Here is a 23,547-nt window from a genome sequence, read left to right as displayed (position 1 = left end):
GCCGTGGGCAGACACGATGACGTCAAAGCAGTGTGCCAAACGGCGGGTCTCAGCGCCAGGCCCGATTCATCCTGTTTGGGACTGAAAAGGGAGGGGAGCTCGGACTGACTAAACCACACAGGAAGCAGGACTGTGAAGAAGCAAAGAATTGCTCCTCAACACAGTGCTGTGGAAGGAAGCCGAGGACACATGGACCTTTGTCCCCACATAGGAGGGCACTGTAGCATGAGCATCCCCTCAGTGTTAGGAAGACGGATCTTATGGGGGCTGAAACAATACAACCTTTGCTTGGTTTGCTCTGGGCACTTTTCTGTTCTGCTGCTGAAGTGCTTTAACTTTGCTGACAAGCTGTCAGTATTGGGTTTTGAAAACAATTGCCCATTTGAAAAGTATGGGAGAAACAAGCGCAAATTTGTAACTAGGGGTATGGTATTTGTGGGTATACATGTTGCTAACATTATGGGTAAATTTTTCCCAAAAAAGATGGTAAACAAATGGGCTGTCATTGTAAATATCCCAATTGTAGAATTGTAAGATTCCTTTTACAAAATGTCTTTTAACTGAAAGTGCAAAAATTGTATCAGCCTACATATGTTTTTGTTGTATTTATTGTATTAAAGTGAGCAATATGAAATATCCACAATGATATGCAATGTGTGTGTTTGTGTATAAACTAGATTATCCCAGCTCAGATGGAAGTCGGTGCATTAAAAATGATACCTTGGGCTGATTCATTTTGTCTCCATCTTATATGAAGGCTGTTAAACACACAGATGTGGCAATGCTGGTGCCAAGCGCTGACCTTCGAGAGTCATGTGCTCCCCAGGACTGCAGTCCATCATCCCCGTGCTATATCGGCAGCCTCCCTTGCTGGCCCTGGATGTTTCTCCTCAGATCCTTGTGAAATTTTTGCTCTTGATTTTTTTCACTCATCTGTGTACTGTCTAGATGTGGACTCGATTCACTGGGAGGAGAATATCTTCTCAACAAATTGCTTAATTCAACATGTTAATTTATTTCCACTGGAGGCTTGTAGGGGGGTGCGGTGGCACAGTGGGTTGGACCACGGTCCTGCTCTCTGGTGGGTCTGGGGTTTGAGTCCCACTTGGGGTGCCTTGCGACGGACTGGCGTCCCGTCCTGGGTGTGTCCTCTCCCCCTCCGGCCTTACGCCCTGTGTTGCCGGGTAGGCTCCGGTTCCCCGTGACCCCGTATGGGGCAAGCGGTTCTGAAAATGTGTGTGTGTGTGTGGAGGCTTGTCTCCTGCACCTGTAATGTGGCTCATCCTTTTTCGACAGTTTTAGGGATGGGTGAGCAAAGAAGAACACTTTCTTCAAAGTGAGGTTTTGTTGGCCTCTCTCTCTGTGCTCTGTGTGCGTGTGTGTGTGTGTACGGAAACCAGTTGTCCAGACGTTTGTGCTGGCTAAAGGTTGAAGGGAGATGTCAGACAGAGGGACCATTGAGTGGAACTGGGTGGAGAGTGCTGGATGAATGAGCATCTCAGTGGGTGGAGCCCTGTCTCCAAATAGACATCAGACACACTCATGTAGAGGACCTTTGCAAAGACCTATAATTCATTTGTTGATTGATCATTTGATCATCAGGTATATTGGTATACTTCTCCTTGGTAATACAATAAACTACTTATAGTGCTGATGGTAAACTGAGTAGTGAAATTAATTTCCTTGTCCGTGTATTGTTGGAGGGATATATGGATGTAGTGTAATGTAGCAGGATAGCATCACTCTTCAACTTTTTAAATAAAAAGTTTCATATTAATCTTGCAAAATTATAACTCTGTAGTTCTGCACACACTGTGCAGTAGAGTTTGGGAGCAAATGGAAACAAATCTGTGCTGATTTCTTTGAAACTATTGGTTTATAACATTCTGCTTTGCTTAAACAATGTTGGGGGATGTGTGTGTGTAGTTTTCAACACCTGTTTAAGAGCCCATTATTCCTTAGTGGTGGGGGGCATGGTGGTGCAGCAGGCTTGGCCAGGTCCTGCTCTCTGGCAGGTCTGGGGTTTGAGTCCCGCTTGGGGTGCCTTGTGACAGACTGGCATCCTGCCCTGGGTGTGTCCCGTCCCCCTCCAGCCTCACGCCCTGTGTTGCCGGGTTTGGCTCTGGCTCACCGCGACCATGCTTGGGATAAGCATCTTCGGCCAATGTGCGTGTGTATTCCTTAAGGGTACTTCTCCACTTCCCTGTTTGTGATCAGAGCACTGAGAAGCTCAATTCCCTGCTTTCAGTGGAGTTCCTTCCGATGGGCACTCAGTATAGTCCCCTGGCAACCCACTGAGGTTAATAGAGTGGGATTCAGTGAGCAGGCTGTGTGGAGAGGCAAGAGGACAGAACAGAGCTAAAAGGGCCCTCAGATCATGTGGTTCCTTAGTTGCTCTTTGGCCTGCATTTCCTTGCTGTGCATCTCTCCACCAGTTGGGGTTGGTGATTGCTGTGTAAATTGGTAATACATCACATGTTAATGATATGTATCATCTGGCATAAGGCTGAAGAAGCCAGAGAGCACAAACAGGAGTTCATTTAGCTGATGCATTTCTCCAAAGTGACTTACAGCATTATACTACCTGGGTAATTTCACTGGAGTAATTTAGGATAAGTACTTTGCTCAAGCGCACTACAACCAGAGGTAGTTTTTGAACCTGCAACCTTTGCATCCAAAGGCAGCAGCTCTAATCACTATGCTACCAGTTGCCCCATCTGCAGGTTTTGTACTCTCAGCTCAGGAACTCTCTCTCTCAACTCCCTGGTTAGAAAGCGAGTTAGGAAATGGTCAGGAAACTTGTCCAATTTGTTGCTGATTAACATAATTTAATATATCGTGTAATGTCTCCCACCTCCCCCACCTCTTGCTCTACTAGATGTCCAAGTCCATTACAGTTCAGACATTCAGATGTTCTGATGGACTTTGGACAGGCCAGCCCTTTAGTGATCCTGTCATTTTACATTTGCTGCTTGATGTGTTCTTATCTCTGAGTGGCTCCCCCCATTCCCACTTTGTGTTTTCCTATTTCTGATTGGCTCCCCTATGATCCTGCTTCTACCATTTCTGTCTCTGATTGGCTCTCATTTGTTATTGTTTTAAGTTTTCCTGACTCTGACAGGCTCCCCTCTGTTCACTTCCCCACTTGCACCTGACATACACAGTGATCTTTGTGGTTGAGAAAGTTTTGCTCTGGGCATATTTTTCTGCACTGTCCACTGTTAAAGTCCAAGCTCTTGTATTTTCGATGAGCACTACGGCATCCTTAATGTGCAGCTTTTATAGCATTGTAAAAATGTATCTATAACGTAATTATATCTAGGACTTGTCTCATGATTGTATATACTGTTATAATGTTCCCTGCAAGATTATGAGGAATAGCCTATCAAGTCTGTAAGAGCACTATGTGGCCTGCCGTGTTCCAGTTGGGTGCAAATATTTACTGGAATGAAGTTCACTCCAAATGAGCTGGGTTACCGTGGCTGTGGAAACTGGTGTACATACAGTCATGGCATAATGATTACACATTACATTGCAGTGCTCTGAGTTTACTCAAAATCCCTTAACAACATTATCAAACCAAGCAGCTGTGACAGTGAAGACCAAGCAGATGTACAGGCTGTGTTGTGTTTGCCTTCAAAGGCCGTTTCTCAGTTTATTTGTTTTTCAGAAACCTCAAGCCCTTCAGTAGTTTGTTCTATTTTCATCAGTTGGTGTCTTTTTATGTCAGGGTGTGTTCAGAATCCACAGAGTACATCTGCTCCGTTGTGGAGGCCAAAATGTCAAAGGGACAAAAACAACTTGAAATGCTTAGTGTGAAAAAAACATTTAGTAATTTTTTTTCAGATTGCATGTCTGAACTATTTAAGCCTACAATATGAAGTTGAATGCTTAATCACAGGCCTCAATCATTCTCCAAACATACCCCTCTGTCTTGCTGGGTGACAGCATGGCTGCTGATGTTGATTAGTAGCCGAGATCTAGAGAGTCTCTAGAGCTCACCCCACATCCGGTCTCTATCGATCAAATAACAAATAATTAAAAAAAGAATAAAGGCATAAGAACGTTGAGCTCTTTGGAAGATTAGCTTCTGATTCTCCAGCTTTATCTCTTTCCCAAACTCACACTCTATTTCCTGTTCTTTTCTGTCAACCGCATTTTCTGGCAATTTGTATAGTAAACATCTTTGTGTTTATACACGCAACTTTGTGTGTGTTTGTGTGTGTGTGTGTGTGTATGAGTCTGTTTTTTTGCTGCGCTCACATCTGGAATTGTTGAGTTAGGATGTTGGATTCCTGCTCTTTGCCTGAAGTTAGTCCCTCTCTGAAAGAATCAGATGACATTTGTTTTTCTCTTTTAAATTCCATGGAAAAGAGAGAAAAAATCTGGATCTAATATGGAGATTCTTTCCTCTGCTTGCCACAGCTGAGATGGAATGCGCCTGGTGTGAGGACTGTGGACATTGCAGAGTTTAGAGTTTGTTATCCATTAGCGTTAGCTGTTAGCGTTACCCGTTGGCATTAGCTATTAGCGGTAGCCTATCCATTACTGGTTCTGAGAGCAACGGCATTCTTGGTCTCTGGGCTCTCTGTTTGCGGATGGCCTGTCCCTCACAGGGCTTTGTGCAGCTTTGATCCATGTTATACGTCTCTTCTTTTTGGTGTCTTACTCACTTTGTGTACATGTAGTGGAGACACTGGTTCCATAAATGCTGAAAAGGTTAATAAAAATGCTTTTAGCTTTTGATGAGGGGATTGCTATATGGTATTTAGAAGGCACCTTTATTCAAGTTAACTTGCAGTGTTGGATGCACTACACAAAATTCCCTCTCATCATTTGAACACTTATACACCAGCGTAATATAATACACATACAATCATACATATACACACATACAGGTGGTACGGATGAAGACAAGTTTGTGGCCAGTCGTCTGTCAGCAGGTCTGCTGGAACAGCAAGGCCGGAAACGTGACCTGTCGCGCTCCCACAACGGCAGAGTGCTCAGCACATGGCTGCTCCTGGTGGCTGAACACTGACCTCAGGGTCATGAGGTCACTGGAGTTTATATTATGGGCTCCTGGGATCTAACCTCTTCTAGTTCTTTACTGTGGGGAGTCTGAAGGGCATCCGATGGACTTTAGTGAAAGGGTGAAAATGGAATTTCATCAGTGAGGTAGTACATTTTGCATGGTACATGCGGGTCTGAGCAGGAGGTGAAAGAAGTCTGTGTGAGTGGCACAGTATCCAGCAGCCAAGACTTGTTTTCCCTGTGATAACAGAGTAGCTGCATGTGTCGCTCCTGTATTGACACGTCTCTTGCCTTGGATTTGCCATGAGACAGGGATAAGCTCAGCCTGCCATTACAAACATGGCATGTCCTAAAGCCATAATTATCCCCGAATCAATGCATGGGAATTGCTGATACAAATGTTTGGAGGGTGTCGTTCCCCCCCTGCAAAAGACGGGCTCGCTGTCTTTTAAGTCTTTTGGGTTTTTCAGCCTGTTGCTCTCAAGAAGAGGAAGTTATTCAACTCTTGCTTTTCCTGCCCTTTGTTGCCCATGGTAACATGAGGGTTTGCAGAAGCTGTTCTTGTGGAGTGGCCTGGCCGCTGGGAGGACAGCTGGGAGACCCTTACGTAACAGCCCGCGGGGGATGAGGAATTCGCTACATCCTGGATGTTTCCTGTCCGCGCACCCCTCAACACGGACCATGTAAACATAGCCTCTTTGCAATCTAGCTCTGTTTGCTTTTCCACCAGCGGCTTGGTTGACGGAGCGCAGCATTTATGTTGCAGCATAGAAGCTAAAACGTAAATATATGAGGTTGCTGATCTGGAAGTTTACCCAGCAGCCCTCATCAGCCTGGACTTGTCAAAGTGCTGATCGATAGCTGTGAGGAATGGAACAGCACAGTGAGGACCAAAGGTACATGGTGCTTTACTGCTGATGTTCAGGCTCTCGTTCTTGCACTCATGAACGCTATTGTATTTTAAAGGTTACTGAAATCCTCAAAAGTTCCACAGTTGCAAATCGCGAAGTGGCTCCAGTTACATTTACTTACGGTTGCGTTTATAAAATGGAGATTCCCGAAACGGAAAGACTGGCGGCTGCTCAAATGGGCCTCACTTTTCCTAATGGTGGACGTGCAGGAAGCCAGTTCTTCCTGGCAGCGATAGACCTGGAAGGCTGCAGACTGTTGACGGCTGTCCGGGGGTAGCAGCACAGCCACTGCAGGGTCCCCCTGGAGGTGTGGGCTCAACGCTAGCGACAGGGCCACTATGCCATATGGAATGTGTCAGTCTGTAATGTGAAACAGATTCTCCCAGCTGCTGGCGTGTTTACGCAGCACGTGTCTGTCCTGTGCACCAAGAACCCCTCCCCAAACCGCCACGTTCCTGCACCCAGGATCTGGAGGGGGGACTCAAAGCACTGAGCTTTCTGCGTGTCTTTGGCTTGTGTTTATCTGCAGGTCCCTGTCTTTGTTTTTGCGAGTGTGTGTTTTTATCTTCACAAGCATGTCCTTTCACGTGAGCATGTGTATGTGTGTGTACCAGAAGAAGGCAGGTCCACGCCCAAGCCCAGCTAAACTTGGTCCAAATCATAGGCTTGTGAACCGCAGGGAGGTAATTGTTACCCGGCACACTGCAAAACCTGCTCTTTAATTCCTTGCTTCTTAGATCTCTCTCTCTCTCTCACTTGTCTTTGGAACAGGCCAGTAAAAGCTGTGACGTGAGCAGGAGGGAGAGGCTGAGACGGAGGTTTGGTTCATAGACACATGATCTACAAAGGCTGGCAGTCAGCCCTGACCCCCCCCCCCCCCCAACTGGTTTCTTTACCTGTCGTCCTGTGAGATAGCTGCTGGTGCCGTTGTTATCGCTCTGGATCTTGCGTTCTCCAAAGTATCCCGTGTTGATGTCAACAACATGCTTCCAGTGGTCTGGAGGTTGATCCAGACCACTGGAAGCATGTTGTTGACATCAAGAGATCTTCCAGAGATCTTGTGTTGTTTCACTCCTGCCCTCCTTGGCATCACACACAAATGTGACATGTGATTGAATTACAGTGGTCGTGTGTTGGTGTAGATGGTGCTGTTAACTTTGGGGAGGGGTCTAACGGCCTGGTACCTACCCAGCAAATGTATTACACCGCCAGAGGCTGGAGTAGCAACCAACCGGGACCATTATTTTGAAAAACTTCTTAAAAGGATTACTGGATTTGTCTGAGCCATTTCAAAGTTATTCATTTCAAATGCGAAGTATTGCACTTATACAGTGCTAGTGGAACGTAACAAAAAAATGACGTTTTGGTCATAAAAATGTCCCAAGGAGCAATCACGAGGCTGGTTCATAAATTCCGCACTTTTGCTGACAGCATTATGTCGTCTTCTGCTGTGGCGCTTCACGTGCATAGCTTACAGGAATGTTGCGGGAACATTGCAAGAGCGTTGCGGATGATTCGGAAACCTGGTGTGCATTTTGAGGTTGAGTCGGAGATTTTTGACCAGGCCTGACACGACATACACCGAAAGCCTGCATAGACCTCTCAGCTCTATTGCTTGTGTCTCTGTGTTTGTATAACACAGTGCTGTCATGTGCCCCACACCATAAATCTCTGGTGTTAAAAAGGGAAATAGTTCTTCTTGGTACGTTTTTTTCTCTGGGTGCAAAAACACTACACCAGCCAGCTGCTGTGTGACTGAAATAACACATAATCAAGACAAGGTGAGATAAGAACGATTACAAACGACAGCATTTATCGAGGCTACGTCCGGTGTCTCGTGTTCTGTTGGAAAATCATCAGAGCTTCTTTCCTTTTGTGTAGTGAAAGTTGCAGGGCGTAGTAGTGTCCACCGGAGGGCACCGTACCATTTTTCAGCTCTGTCACATCACCGCTTGGAGAGTCCATATGCGAAATACATGAGTAGGAGCACCGACAGCAAAAAAAGCCATTCGCAACGCCTATGGAAAGTGGAGCGGTTTTATTTATTGCATTGCATTTCTATCTTCCATTTTAAATTTGACACTTTTCAGTCGTGTGTGTTTAAAACGCAGCAGGTGGTGTGATGAAAACTGAAACATTAAGTTTTTTCACCCGCTTCCATGGACTGTATGCCTTTCCATTGACACCTCTTCTCACAACAGCTTGATAGCTTTTGTTGCACATGAATCAGTGAAGGGGCCCAGGTGGGAATTATAGAAAAGATCTGGCGTCATCGTGTCCGCATCGTCGTTCAACTGCATATTGTTGTCCTTTATCATTTTTGTTTTCTTGCCTTGAGCCACAGCATTTATAACATGGTCCCTCTAGGCAACAATTTGGAATCATAAAATTTTGCAACATTTCGTTTTGTCTGTATTCCACTGAAATCCTTTCCTGGGCAATACTGCAACCCACACACTAATAACACGTCTTATAGGTTGCAACCTAAAAGTTTCTAAATGATGTAGAGCTCATTAAATGTATAAAAAAAATCTTTCCAGTACACAATATGAACCTTTTATCACTATTTAGTTGCTAAGAAGCTTTTATCCATTTGGCTACTTAGCATGTGTTTTGTTTTATCATTTTGAAATGGCTTGATATTGAACAGAATTGGCTGGGCCTCAGTCCATCTCTTGGTAACAAGTTCCATTCCTTAACTGCTCCACCATCAGCTGTCCAGTTGTAGAATTTGTGCCTTGTGGCTCTGAATGCATGCAGTGACTTGGACCTTGTTCTTCAGATGGAGCAGCTTTCAGATGAGGAGCTGGATCATGCTGCAGAAGAGGATAGTGACAAGGAGGACCAGGATCTAGACAAGATGTTCGGAGCCTGGCTCGGGGAGCTCGATAAACTGACCAAGGTATGTGAGGCACACAGTCATAGTGCTTTTTCACGATGATAAAGTAAACCACATCCATTACTCTCAGACCTTATTAGTGTGAGATGAGTTGATTTAGTGCAAAGATAGAGTTGGTTTACACTTTTTATAGTCTTTAAATTATCATAATTCTAGAAACACAGATTTTTCTGCTAAATACTTATGGCACATGCAGGCACACACACAAATTGTTGGCTGTGTCTCAGCTCCTCTTTCCTCCACCCCTCCCATACTTAAACCCCTGCAGAGCCTTGACGATGGGAAACCAGAGAAGATGCAGAAAGCCCCACTCAGACAGGAGACCAACCTGGCCAACTTCTCCTACCGCTTCTCTATGTACAACATCAATGGTGAGCTTTTGCTCTGGCTGAACCATAGCTTCTGAGACCATTACTGTCTGCTCCTAGGGTCTGAAGAGAATCCAGGAAGAGGCAAATGTTCCGCTAATCAATGTTCTCAATTCTTAAATCAGTTAACAGCTTGATTCATCTGATATCTGTTTTGAATGAGTTCAGAGGTTTGGCCCGATTTGGGGAAATTTCGGCAAAGTAGTTGGTTTGTGTTGACGCAGGGTTTTGTGTGTTTATGTGTGTATCTGCAGAGGCTCTGACCCAGGGCGACCCAGTGGACCTGGATGCTCTCATGGCGGACCTCTGCTCAATTGAGCAGGAGCTCAGCACCATCAACAAACCTAGTGGCGGCTCTGTCCGGCTTTCCGTGCCTACTGACAGCAAGGGCCGCCAGAGATCCTCTGCAGGACGGGTGGGGGGCAGCAGCAGTGCCAGCAGCAGCACCCGAGCCTCGCCTGCTTCCACCCTACGTGGGAGCAGCAGCCGCAGCCGGCCGCTGGCCTCCAACTACTCCTTGGATGACATCACAGCCCAGCTGGAGCAGGCCTCACTGAGCATGGATGAGGCTGCCCGCCAGAGTGGGCCCTCGGTGGTTCCAGCCTCCTCTTCCTCCTCTGCCTCCTCTGCTTCTTCCTACAGCTCATCCACCATGCGACGCCCTGCCTCCTCGCATCAGCACCACCGCCGTACAGGCTCGGCCGGGGCTGTCAGTGACCATGACGTGCGCTCCATCAGCTACTCCTCACGCTCCAGCATCAACTCAGCATCCGCCTCCAGCATGGACTCGCTTGACATTGACAAGGTGCTGAAGCCCATGGAGGTGGATGGGCATCGGCAGCCATCCCCAGGACCAGGACAGGGCAACGAACAGCCCAGTTCGGAGGTATGACTCCCCAAACCTTGCTGTGAATCGTACTATCCCTATGTCTTCTTTGGTTGGGTTTTCTCCCTGGGAGTCTTCTTCAGTAGATGGACACTTCCTGGCTGTTTAGGGGATGGGTGTGATCATTTTTGTTTTTGCTGTGGCTGATCCACAGTTGTGTAATATTTGCATCCTGGGTACAGTTGCTTTGATAAGAAAACTTGAAAGAAGCAATATGAGAGTCTTCAGTTGTTTCGGATGCTAAGAAGATTTTGCAGCAGCACCAGGAAAGGTACAGAGCATTTAAGTGCTTCCCAGAAGTATGTGTGAATCAGGTTGATTTGGAACAATTTCCCTAATGTAGAGGATCTGCTGACAGTTTTAATTAAATAACCTCCTGAGACTCAGCGAGAAAAGGTTTTTGGATATACGTGTAGGATTTCTGCTTTGTTGTCCAACTTCCTATCCCGAACATGCGGTATAATTTAAAAGCACGGTATGTCTTCTATAAGATGCATTCGGACTCAGCATTGTAACATGTTCCGTTTCTAGAATGGACAAAAATAAACGTCTGGATCTCTGAAGGGTACATTTATTTTCATTTTTAATGTCATTGTTCAGGGGTCTTCGGTAAAAATCAGATTTACTGCCCTAAAGCAGGATATCTCCTGTGAACATTGCTGGTAGTGAGAACGAGAAGGAGTGGACACACCTAGCATTTTAGATTTTACTCCTGCCCAGTGCTGTCAAAGGCTGTTGTGTCTGTCTGTGTGTGTGCACTGTGGTGTGTCAAGTGGACGGCTTAAAGCCAACAGGGATTCTCTGAAATGCAAAACCGAGGACTGTGAGTCACAGCTGCCAAGGGGGGCCAAACGTGCAGATTAATCACAGCGGTCAGAGTTTGACCCACATTGCTGGATTGAGTCTGACTGTAAATCTGTTCTATTAATGTACCCTGAGATCAGACTCAATTAGAATGTTTAGGCTGATAAATATTAGAAATTAGGCTTTATTATTAGTGGTAATGATTTTTGGTCGTTTTGTCATGTTGAACTAATTTTGTTGGTAATCCGATCAGTACATTCACGCACCGCTGAGTGTGTCTTGTTCTTCCACAACAATATGATACGATATCCTCATTGGACTCTTGACATTATGCTGCTGCGTGACATCATTCATTACCCCTCACATTAGGCCTTCATCCACATTCAAGCTGCATTTTGGCAGCATGTGCCTTTTAAGGAAGTTTAACTTTTGAATAGATCACAGTGTTGCTGGGAAGGTGCGCTGTGTTCAGTGCATACACCAACACACACATACATATTGGCATTAGGGATGAAGTATCGGTCTGGTAAAACATCAATCATCTGGCCATTCCATTAGAACAGCTTCCCTCTCAGAGCAGGGCCTTGCAGGAGAAATCCTGCAGGAATTTGGCCCTGCTATTAAACACAATAAACATGGATTCTGTGATGGCAAAGATAATGACACAGTATAGTACATTTTTGTGTGACAAGGTTCTTTTGGAGAAGCAACAACTCAGTATTCAAAATGGGTAAAAGAATGTCAATATCTTTTGTTCCCCAGTGAAATATTGTTCTCCGTGAATCAAATTTGGATGCAATAGTCAAACTGCGGTATCCTGGTTATACAGGGTTGCTGCTTTTGGATGCCTGCTGTGACATTTTCTGCTTCAAAGGGTTAATGTGTCTGCAAATATATCTGCCTCAGATTTCTGTTTCCAAACTTTCAAAGGATCAGATGCATCTGGTTTACATTGACAATCGTTGCACTGACATTTCTTGTCTCTCTTTCTTTCCTCCCATTTCTGCACCAAGCACTCCTATCTGGACAGGGAAACCTCCCTGATTCTGAGAAACATTGCAGGAAAGCCCTCTCACTTGCTGACCAAGGTGATGCCTCCTATGCTTGCTCCTACTGTGTAATTTCTTCTGGGTTTAGCTGAATTTTTATCTGTCTAGCTAGTCGTCTCCTCTGCCTGCCCTCATTTCCCTCATCACCCAACTGGTTGCTTGCTAACCACACACTTTCTTGCCCAAGACTGCACCCATGAAACTGGCCATCTCATAAATTATTTCAAAAAGGATCCTTGTTCCGATAGTTGATTATCATGAATATTAATTAACAATATGGAAATTAGAGGATTTGAAAAAAATAATAATTTTCCATTTTACTCAGTACGAGCTGCACAGAAGTCCTGACAGGATATCCGACAGAATATTCGGAGGCTATTCCCTCTGTTCTGGGGGTGCGGTGGCGCAGCGGGGTGGGTTGAGTCCTGCTCTCTGGTGGGTCTGGAGTTCAAGTCCTGCTGCGGGTACCTTGTGATGGACTGGTGTCCTGCTCTGGGTGTGTCCCGTCCTGGGTGTGTCCCCTCCCCCTCCAGCCTTATGCCCTATGTTGCCAGGTTAGACTCCAGTTCCCTGCAACCCTGTATGGGACAAGCAGGTCAGACAATGTGTGTGTGTATTTCCTCTGTTGTGGGTGTACAGTGGGTTGGGCTGAGTCCTGCTCTCTGGTGGGTCTGGGGTTTGAGCCCTGCTTGGGGTGCCTTGTAATGGACTGGTGTCCCATCCTGGGTGTGTCCCCTCCCCCTCCAGCCTTGCACCCTGTGTTGCTGGGTTAGGCTCTGGCTCCCCATGACCCCATGGGACAAGTGGTTCAGATGATGTGTGTGTGTGTGTGTTTCCTCTGTTTACAGATAGGTTGGGTGCTGGTCTCTCCTTTGCTTTCACCCCTGTTCTGTCCCCTTGCTTCCTCCCCTCCTGTGTTTCCAAGGGGCTCGCAAACAAATCTGGAGGCCTTCTTGCATGTCCTTCCCCAGTACTGTGGAGAACAGAATAAATGAGAATGCCACCTTTGTAAGAAGTTGTGTGTGTAAAGGCGAGGTAACCCCATCTGTTACTGGAATGAGCATGCTCTTTCATGTGTTGTTCATATGTGGGGTATCCATGAAAGAATGAGGAGTGTTCCTGCTGGGGGGAGGTTTGAACCATAAGGGCTGGGGTAGATTGGAAGCATCAGTAAGATGTGTTAGTGAATGTGATATACATGTAGACACCCCTGCATTCCTGGATCATCATTTTTTTTATTGAACAGAACAATATACTGTATTGAGCCTTTTGGCACAAGATTTAAATAAAAAACTGTAAAGCAATGTGTCCTTATTAGTGATCAGGGAGCATCTGGGATCTGTGCAGCCTCTTTGCAGGGGTGACAGCACAGAAAAACAATGAAAGAAATCAAGAGGTCATAGCTCTCCTTAAGAGGCGGCAATTCATTGAGATTTGGGTGTTCTCTTATCTGTATAATTGTTCATTTTAGATTTTCTATTCGTTTTGGGACGTGGCTGTCCTATCTGAGATTTCAGCAGTTCCCTTTAGAGAACAGATGCTCCCTTTTTGAGATGGCTGTTTGTTTTTAAAACTGCTTGTGTGTCCCTTGAAAATTTTTCCTTAAGGAAATTTTTGCCCTAGAAATATGGCTTTTCCATCTGAGCGAGAGCTGCTGCAGCAGCATGGGACCGTGTCTGGCAGCGTCACTCTGCAGGTCTCAGTCAGTTGATTTCTTTGCCTCTCACAAGCACTGGAACGCGAGAGACCAATGTGTCCTGCTGGATCAGGGCACGTAGTGTGTGACCCACTGCACCAGTAGCCTCAATTCTTCAATGTGGTCAGCTGATGTGCAGAAAGCCTGCGCCGTTCTCACAGGACAAGGGGTTGCACTCATCAGCTCGCTGGGAGCACAAGGTTATGTGAATGTGATGACTTTTGGATTCATGGAGGATGGGGAGAGGGATCTGAACTGCACGCATGTTGCTAACCTGCAGCTGTGTGTCACTTGGATCAATTCTGAGAACCACTTGGACATGATCTATATGGTCAGTCTGGCAAGAACACTAACTGGGGTTCTTTCCTTACTTGTGCCTGTTTGGCAGATTTAGTGGTGACAGGCATATTTGCACGTGCAAGAGCTGGTGTAATCTGCCTGTGCGCCATATCTGATGTGGCTTGGATTGGGAGCCCAATCTGTCTGAACATGTGGGCTGTAATCCGCTCAGAGCGGGGAGTTGTGTCAGAGTTCACTTTCCCTCTTTATTTTTCATTATCTTTCTAAGTACTTCCACGTGAAAGCTACCAGTACAACATCTCATACACTGTTACGGCGTTTGGTGTGGGTTTATTTGGGTGTTTTGGAAAGCTATGGTTATAAAGATATCTTTAAATGCAGAGAATATTTTCCGCATAACACTGATTTGCTGTCTCTCATCATTGTCTGAGGTCTAAACATGTTTAAATGAAGATGTCTTTGCATGTGGTACAAGACTGGACACTCCTGACCTTTCCCATCATCCCTGAGGATCTTGTATCTGCTCATCTGGTTTTTATCTCCACCTTGAGGTGAGATACAACAACAGGCTCTGGTTCTGAGTCTGAGTAACAGCATTCCAAAGTGCGTGAACAGCTTCATGTTGGTGGCTGATTTTGTACGGAGAAGAGCGAGCGTTTTTAGGACCCATTAAACAGCCAAAATGTCAAAGCTGTGCTCCTTGACACGGGGTTAATTCACCATCTTTAAATGACATAATCCCTTCCTCTTGGAGGAACGTGCCCGGTAGCGTACCCTTCCTGTGCATAACAGATAAGTGACATGGCATGTAAACATCAACAGGCTTAAGATGAGTAATACGAGTGCTATTTAAATGTACAAAGAGACTGCTGACTCTATTGCATGTTATTTTCTGCCCCTGTGTCCCTCCCAGTTACGACAGAGATGCCAGTTGGGTTGGGTCGGGGAGATCTGTCGAAAGCCAGCAGTTGGGTGGCTTTGCTGTGACCTTTAAAAGATTCCTAGGAGAACCTGCCATTGGACCTTGCCTGGACTAATTGAATCATGTACCCAGAACATGTAAATTCCCTCTCACCTTTTCGTGTTAAGACTTCACCCAGGCACGATAGCTTCTCCTGTTGAAAACCGTTTAAGGAGAGTCAGGTGAGCCTCATGCCATGCTTGCTGAGTTAGCCTGGTGAAGACAGCAGTCTCTGGAGAGGGAAGGTAAATTTCTCCAGTTTCACTTTGTGAATGAGAACGTCAGGTTAAACACGCCACAGTGAGGTTTGACACTGCCCCCTTAAGCGAACGTAGTCCCAGCGGTATCATCACATTAGAGGAGGAACGTGTCTGTATGACAGACAGTGATACCCATAGAGTGGCACAAACTCAAGTTAGAGGAAACGCCCGACTGTGTCAGAACACCACAATGAGCACCTCATTTCAGAGATTCCCCCAACAGCTAACAAACCGTTTGACTTCATGCACAACCCCCACTTTCAGCAGCACGATCACATGGTTGCTGCTGAAAGCAATTTTCTGCCTGTTTATTGGTTGATATATTTATTTAATTTAGCTGTTGCCAAGGCATCCATGCATAAAAGCATCCTGTGAAGGAGGGGTAGGGGACTATGGGGTGGTACTAGTAAGAGGCTTACCATAACCTAGATCTAAAGTACCCCCCAATCCTCATATTTGCCCTTTCATTGCCGGATTGCAGAACTTTGTGCCCATACATGACGAGAATCCAAGTGTCTCCGTTTGAGCTGGCTGAGTACAATGTGAGGTGTCCGCAGTGTATCCCCTGACACACTTCACCCCATAGCAGGCCTGCATGCTCCACTTTTTGAGAGGATTATTGCCATTGACTGGGCACGGTCCCAAGGATGTGCAGCTGTTACAGAGCAAGAAAGGGGGGAGAGAGAGAGACCGAGGGAGAGAAAGCGAGAGAGCGCTGGGGGGCTGGAGACTCACCATCCCTCCCCCTCTGCGTCTGCGAGAAGCGGAGCTCGACACAGTTCCCTCTCATTTGTTCATGCGAGGCACGCTGAGAAGACCCAGTGCCCAAGAGCCCTCGGCTCTCGAGCAGGCCCACACTCTTAGGGAAGAGCTGCCGCTTGGATTCTGCTCCAGATTCAACGTGCCATCACAGGGACTCAGGACGCCGATAGACTGAGAAGAACTGAGCAGGAGCTTCAAAAGCCCTCCCATGAGCATGACACATGATGCCTGTGGGCAACGGTCAAAGGATGGCAGCACTCTCTCTGCTCTTGACTCTTTTTATTGGTTGTCTCTCACAACTGTTTTAGACACTTGGTGTCTGTAGTCGTCTCACCGGATTGTTGAGGTGCCGGAAAGATACACATTCCAATGGAAATGCTTGGTTACGGTGGTGTAGAAAATCTGCTGATTTAACACTGAGGGTCAGTTTTGAATTTCAGGCTGAGGGGGTCCTGCAAAACAGCCATCTTGTGCCGCCTTGTCATCTTGTCTCCGTCTCATCCAAGCTTCATTCCGTAAGACTGCGTGAGGAAAGCCTTTGGTTTGATCCACCGTGGCGAATCCTGAAAACACAAGGAGTTCCCAAGTGCGCATGTAGGGGGGAGAGCGTTTGAATGACAGCCATCTCCAAAAGGGACTGCTGAAAAAGTGATAGAGATGATCTGCTGAAACCATGCAACTGCTTTCTGGTTTTCAGCAGTGAGCAACTGCTGAGCATTTGGTTTAAAAAAATTATTAAAATTTAATTGCAACGACACGATACACAGAAATCCTGCAGGGTTACCAACTGTGTATGATAATGGCATCGTGCTGGAAAAGTCAGGTAGGTGACGGCCAGTAATTTCACCTGTCATTTCTGAAGCTCCGTACAGAGAAGCGCTCCACAGTTGTGGGAAATTGTTTGCACACTTTGTTTCAGAGTTTTATTTTACTAATGTTTCTGTTGTATGCCTGTAGGAGGAACAGGCTGCCAAGCTGAAGGCAGAGAAAATCAGAGTGGCTTTGGAAAAAATCAAGGAGGCACAAGTGAAGAAGGTGAGAGCACTTGATCGCGGATCATCTAAACACAGAAATGATGCTCAAATATAGATATCATAAATCACACACTGGCACAGAGAGATAGACTGTGTGAACGGGGGTAAATGGGTCACCAGAGTCTGACTCCATGTATGCGGGTGATGAAACTGGACCATTACACTTGGCTTGGCAGGATAGGGCAGTCTCAGTGTTGACACGTGAGCTTCTTTGTTCTCTACTTTTTTAAATTTACCTCCGCCCAAATTGCGCTTTCTTTTAGGTAATGTCGATTAAATGTGTTTGTGTGTTATTTTTAAGGAATTTACTGTCATATACAAGCTCATTAATGCAAAAGATGGAATGTGTAATTTGAGTATGTACAGCCCCAGTAGCAGACCTACCATGCTCTTCAGTTATGTGTGGCTTGTGAGCAGTACTCATTAGCTCTGGGTCTTTTTTTTTGGCCCAGGTCACACTGTGTTCTCACCCCTGTGCATTTGCTCACCCAGGGACCCTGGCTGAACACTCTTGTCTGTCTCCATCTCTCTTTCTCTCAGTGATAAACTCCACCTCAGTAAAAAGAAGTCCCAGATACGAGCACAAAGCAGCAGGGATATTTGCGGATTAGCATGGCCTGTTGTCACTTTGTCCTGAACTCTTGAACTGTGCAATGGAGAAAAGGGGTTTAAAAAAATCATGTGCCACGTGCTATTTGACCTCAAAATTGCTCAGAGGACCCCTGGCATGGCTGTCCTATAATCTGCCTGCCAGTGCCAGTAATGCCACAATGGGGGGATGCAACTGCAGACTGAGAGTAAAGTCTTATTGTTCTAAGGCAGCTCTTTCACTCAGTCAGTTAGCTGTCCCACTCTACTCCCGTACACGGATGTGCCACTTCCTACCACACCACACCACACAGTGGGACTTTTTACAGATTAAGGAGAGATGCCAGTCAGCCGCTCCCCAACACTGAGCTCAGAACCAGGCTTTGGGACACACCCATGCGAAAGGACTTCAGTAATATATACTTTTTGGTCTTTCATGCAAGAGGGTGTTATACAAGCTATTCATGTGTTGTGGTCAAGTTACTGTTTCAGCTCAGTTATTCAGGTTAGTTGAGACTGGTTTAGAACGAAGCTCAACAAGATGCGATGGGTTTTAGACCAGGTTTTAAACTTTTCATTGAGTTAAGGGCTGACTGAGTCAGGACTGACTCAGGACATGATCTGACAAACGTTCCAATGAGCTGTGATTGATTTTAAGAGGAGTCTCAGTGAGCTGTGATTGGTCTAGGAATACGCTTACTGAGCTGTGGTATTGTGGTATTATGGTAGCCATTAGTTGACCGTCTTCTTTGTTTGTATCTGTTTTTCTTGCCTTATGTCTGTGTTAAAGCGCTCTGTGTCACTGCGTGAGAAGAGCGCTCTATAAAAAATAAAATAATAATAAGAATAATAATAACTGCAAATAGGGTAGGATGAGGAGATTGGTTTCGAGGGAAGGTTAGTGAGCTGTGATTGGTTTGGCCAGAGCTGAGTGAGTTCTGACTGGTTTAAGAGCAGACAGACAGACATACAGGTTGGTTAAGGATTTGCTCTTGAACAAGTTCCTTACAAGGAAACATATTGTTTTTATTTACAACAGCAGCAACACTTGGTCACAACAACATAGACACCTGTTGTTTTAATCCTCCCTACAGGGTGCAGTTTCAATATGAGATATGCAAAGTACACACACACACACACACACACACACACACACACACACACACACACACACACACACATTTTCAGAACCGCTTGTCCCATACGGGGTCGCGGGGAACCAGAGCCTACCCGGTAACACAGGGCGTAAGGCCAGAGGGGGAGGGGACACACCCAGGACAGGACACCAGTCCATCGCAAGGCACCCCAAGCGGGACTTGAACCCCAGACCCACCAGAGAGCAGGACTGTGGGCCAACCCACTGCTCCACCACACCCCCCTTATATGTGAAGTATTTTATTACATATTCTACCTTCATTACCTCAGAGACCCAAATTGCATAAGTACAGCTTCACAACAGCTATCAAAGTGCTCCTGGAAATTATGAAATACCCAGCAAACTCAGTGCAGTGGTGTATAGATTAATCCCTCAATCAAAAAAAAAAAATCAGTCAGAGGGTTTATTCTGCCAGTGTAATTAAATTTCTCTTTCATCTGAGCATGAGTATTTTATGTCATTTGTATTAATGTCAGCATAATTTTATGTAATGTATTTAATGTGCTACTTTACGTGTACGGAATGTATTACAATGATTTGAATGTTTTGAAGGTTTAATTTTTATGGTAACAGCCTGAAGCTCACTGTCTGCATTCCACAGTGTGCTGATGAGTCCACTTCTGTGCCAAAAAAGAATGACAGTGATCAGTAGTGAGACTTTGTCAGTGATGATAGGCCCTTAAAATTGTTCCATATGACAAACAGTGTTTTAATGATGTCAGACCTTTTTGATGCCTTTGCCATCTCAAGAAACATTTCTTTCAAGAAATATGCCATTCTGTATTTTTAGCAGGTTCTTTGTTTTTTTTCCATCTCTGATTTGCTTGACCTTCAAGGGCCGCAGCAGTTATTGTGAGTGTTTGTGTCTTTGTACTTTATGTTAAAAAAAAACACTGTCATCATCCCAACCTACTAGTTGGTGATCCGGGTGCACATGTCAGACGAGAGCTCCAAGACGGTGATGGTGGATGAGCGCCAGACAGTCAGACAAGTACTGGACAGCCTGCTAGACAAATCTCACTGCGGCTACAGTCCCGACTGGTCCCTTGTGGAGACCATCAGTGAGCTCCAAATGGGTGAGTATGGGGACTGCAGGGTGACCATTTCTTGGCCACTCTGTGACCCCTTGGATTGCAAGGAGACACATTACATCTGCTGTTTCTCACAAAACAGTTAACACCACTTAGCAGCAGGGAGGTAGGCAGTACAGTAGTTAAGGAAGCAGACTGTACTCCAGAAAGGTCACCTGTGCCATTATTAGACCAGAATTGTTTTAGAAATTTTGCAGTACTAAGAGTATACTTTGCAGTTACATAACTTTTGTACACTTCAGCAACAACATGTGAAAGTAGCTTCAGACAAATTGTGTCTTGTATAACTCGTAATGTACAACAAACCACTTAATGTGATCTCATACATGAGATGCAGCGATACAGGAGTGTAAAACAGAATATATACATTTACATTTATTTATTTAGCAGATGCCTTTCTCCAGAGCAACTTCTCATGAACTCTGTGTAGTGTTATCAGTCCACACACCTTATTCACCAAGGTGACTTACACTGCTAGATACACTATTATTGAATGATATTATTATTTTTTAATAATATAGATATTAAAAATATCACCTGGTCTGTCTCAGTCTGGGTACTTTCAAATCCCACCACCTTCTGCAAACATCTTCCAAACTTTTTGGTAACCTCATGAATGTCTAATTGTACACCAACTTCCAGTTCTCCCTTTTTCCTTTACACCTTTAATGTAAAAACATACCATTTCTGTCATACTTCCAGATGGGCATGAAAGTGAACAAATCTCTCAAGTGCATTCCATGCAGGTTTACCAACAATCGTACAGTATATGGGCTTTGAGTAAAGAGATGTGTGGGGAAATGAGTACAGAGAGGGTCAGGAGAAAGAGGAAGTACTTAATTCTCTTCCGGAGTACTAAGGAACGCATTAAGAGAAGTGTTAGCAGCCCTGGTGACAGTAACATGTCTTGATGGACATTTCTTGGAGCTGTTTGTGGGATGAAAGAGTGGATTGACCGCAATGGTATCACTCCCACATTTTCTTCCTTCTCAGCATAGTTCAACTGAGAATTTACTTAGAGCTGAAAGTTGTACTGAAGCAGTTTAGGTCAAGATCCTTTCCTTAGGGAGCGACAGCTCTTCTCCATGAATTTGGAGGTGATAAGCTGAGAGTGTGAGCTGTCAGGTCAGGGTGGCAGACTCGTTTGGATCGTGCAGGTGCAATAAAGCCAGCAACGACATCATAGTGCTGTCGGCTTTTCGCTGCAGCCATCCTCTGTGTCTGTGATACTCAGCAACATTGTTTTTATTTAAGACTCAGAATACTGAAAAGTAGAGTTGGAAAGCAGGTGGTGCTGAGTGCTTTGCTCAGCTACACACAGTATGTGGTCCAGACTGAGGCATCTGTGTCCTACAGATTGAGTCTTGATGCTCATTCCAGAATTTAGGTCCTGCAGATGAACAGAACTAAATGGAATATAAAAAGCTCCTACCCTAAAAAACATACAGGTTACATAATGGAGGCCTTATAGTGATGGCTATAGTCATGTTCCAATGTTCCAGCCTCCACGAAACTGACAGACAGTCTGTGTTACTGTGTGTCTGGAGGGAGAATTTGCCCTGGTCAAATATCACTTCAGCACAAAATGTTAAGAGATGAAATGGAACATAATCCCTGCTATTAGAGTCTGAAGGCATTAGATCATTTAAAATGACAACACACCTATAGATGTCATCACCTAATGGCTTGGACCTAGTAGTCCTGCTGACTTGGTGTGTTGGACCATGTGAGAGGTTTGTAGCACTCAGTGAATGCTGCACAGGCTAAACACAGGTTCCAGGCCAGGGGGCTTGCAGGTCAGGAGGAATGGCAGGAGCACCCTGGTCATACACTCCTTAGTGTGCTCTTATTAAAACTTTAGTCCTCAGATCACAGAATTTGTACAAAAGAAATACCAGAGTGAGAACGAAGATAGCCAAGTTATTCCTAATAAGGAGGAAGTGGAATGCTGCTGCTAATGATGTTGATAATGGCTGTGGTGGTAGTAATAAAAATAATTTTTGTGACACAGCCTTTAGCTCATGGCAGATTCAGCCATACATCTTTCTGAGGAGACTGGAGCTGGAGACAGCTGGTAGTGTAGGGGTTAGAGCTGCTGTCTTTGGACCCAAAGGTCACAGGGTCACTCCCCACCTCTGGCTGGAATACCCTTGGACAAGCTACTGTACTTACCCTAAATTACTCTGGTAACATAACCCAGCTGTATAAATGGGTAAAATAATTGTAAATACCTTAACTTTGTAAGTTGCTTTGGAGAAAAGCATCAACTAAATAAATAAACCTAAACATGCTGGGAGACTGGCTGTAGCTTTCACTTCCTGTTTCATTGGTCCAGCAGCCCTACGGTGGGAAACCACATTTTTAATGACAAATGGCCTCTCCCACAGAGCGGATCTTCGAGGACCACGAGAACCTGGTGGAGAACCTGCTGAACTGGACCCGGGACAGTCTGAACAAGCTGATGTTTATCGAGCGCATCGAGAAGTACGCTCTTTTCAAGAACCCCCAGGTGAGATTATCCAACAGAACACACTCACACATGTAGATAAAAATGCATGGAGGGATGAGTGTATAAATAAATATGTACTGATATTCTCTTAAGAACAGATCCCAAAAAGACTGCATGTTTAACATTTAGTCCAGACAGTATTGCTGAGTGTGTCGTTAACTAATGGGATATGAAACAGACAATTTGAGTGTGGTCCTTCAGAGCGACAGGTCTACAGTCAGTACGGCTCCTCTTGTTCTCTTCACTAGAGGATGCAGAGATGCCTGGCGCAAAGGGATCAAAGGGATAAGTTACCAACTAGCTATCAACTATGCTTTGTCTCCATGAGCTGTGATGCAGAGGTACAGCAGAACTGTTGGAAGGAAGCCTCAAATTTTTATTCTCACAGTCAGCACTTTGCTTTTTTCTAACTCTGGCACATCGTCATTTCGACGTGTCTACAAGCAAAGAAGCGCAGAAACAGGGTTTAGTGGTAAGCAGTGAAATGAGCGACAGTGAGCCTGTAATTAGACGGTTTGGCTCCTTGTCACCACAGCAGCGTGTGAAGTGTGTGAGACAGAGACGTGCGACAGTCGCATGCTGTGCGCACATCCGCTTCTCCACGCCTCAACCTTCTCTTCCTGTTCTCTGATTTCAACCTGACCGCCCCGTCACAGAACTACCTGCTGGGGAGGAAAGAGACGTGCGAGATGGCTGACAGGAACAAGGAGGCTCTGCTGGAGGTATGGCCCTCATAGTGGAGAAGGTGAAGATATTCATTAAGGACCTGGCAGATGCATGCTGGCATCTTAGATACTTCAGGGGTGATGCTAATGACAGAGGACTCACAGTGTGGCCACCCGTGTGTGTGTGTGTGTCTGTCTGTTTGTGTGTCCAGGAGTGCTTCGGTGGCACCTCCGTGTCAGTGCCAGAGATGGAGGGTGTGCTGTGGCTCAAGGAGGATGGGAAGAAGTCATGGAAAAAGCGCTACTTCCTCCTGCGTGCCTCTGGGATATACTATGTGCCAAAGGGCAAAGCCAAGGTCAGTCACACACACACACACACAAAAAAATGCACACACACATTTAATCAAGACTGATGTACCCCAAAAAAAGGAAAAAAGGAGCAGTGTGTGAGCAAGAGCTCTGCAGCTTTCACAGAGAACTGCTAGGCTTGACTTTCATGGAAAGCCCAACTTTGACAGATTTGTGGCCCAGGCGTGGTGAGTGTGACGACGTGGACTATCAGACAGTCTAATTCATT

At 45.5% G+C, this 23,547-nt stretch overlaps 1 protein-coding gene across 4 annotated transcripts in view; it reads left to right on the top strand.

Moving 5' to 3' along the window:
• Window positions 1-23,547, top strand: part of LOC108918342 (ras-associated and pleckstrin homology domains-containing protein 1-like) — a 59,988-nt gene that overhangs the window by 28,196 nt on the left and 8,245 nt on the right. For 3 of the 4 annotated variants that reach the window (XM_018725479.2, XM_029257803.1, XM_029257802.1), the window contains 9 exons: window positions 8,725-8,844; window positions 9,110-9,212; window positions 9,464-10,095; window positions 11,913-11,987; window positions 16,885-16,962; window positions 19,622-19,781; window positions 22,184-22,305; window positions 22,962-23,027; window positions 23,183-23,326. In XM_018725479.2, coding sequence (XP_018580995.2) covers window positions 8,725-8,844; window positions 9,110-9,212; window positions 9,464-10,095; window positions 11,913-11,987; window positions 16,885-16,962; window positions 19,622-19,781; window positions 22,184-22,305; window positions 22,962-23,027; window positions 23,183-23,326 — 1,500 coding nt within the window. The remainder of the gene's footprint in view (window positions 1-8,724; window positions 8,845-9,109; window positions 9,213-9,463; window positions 10,096-11,912; window positions 11,988-16,884; window positions 16,963-19,621; window positions 19,782-22,183; window positions 22,306-22,961; window positions 23,028-23,182; window positions 23,327-23,547) is intronic. The other variant, XM_029257801.1, reaches the window with a different exon arrangement.

Source organism: Scleropages formosus, chromosome 14 (assembly GCF_900964775.1).
Source record: "Scleropages formosus chromosome 14, fSclFor1.1, whole genome shotgun sequence".
NCBI classification, from domain to species: domain Eukaryota; kingdom Metazoa; phylum Chordata; class Actinopteri; order Osteoglossiformes; family Osteoglossidae; genus Scleropages; species Scleropages formosus.
The sequence above is the reverse complement of the archived record's forward strand: the minus strand, read 5'-3'. Positions and strand labels throughout refer to the sequence as shown.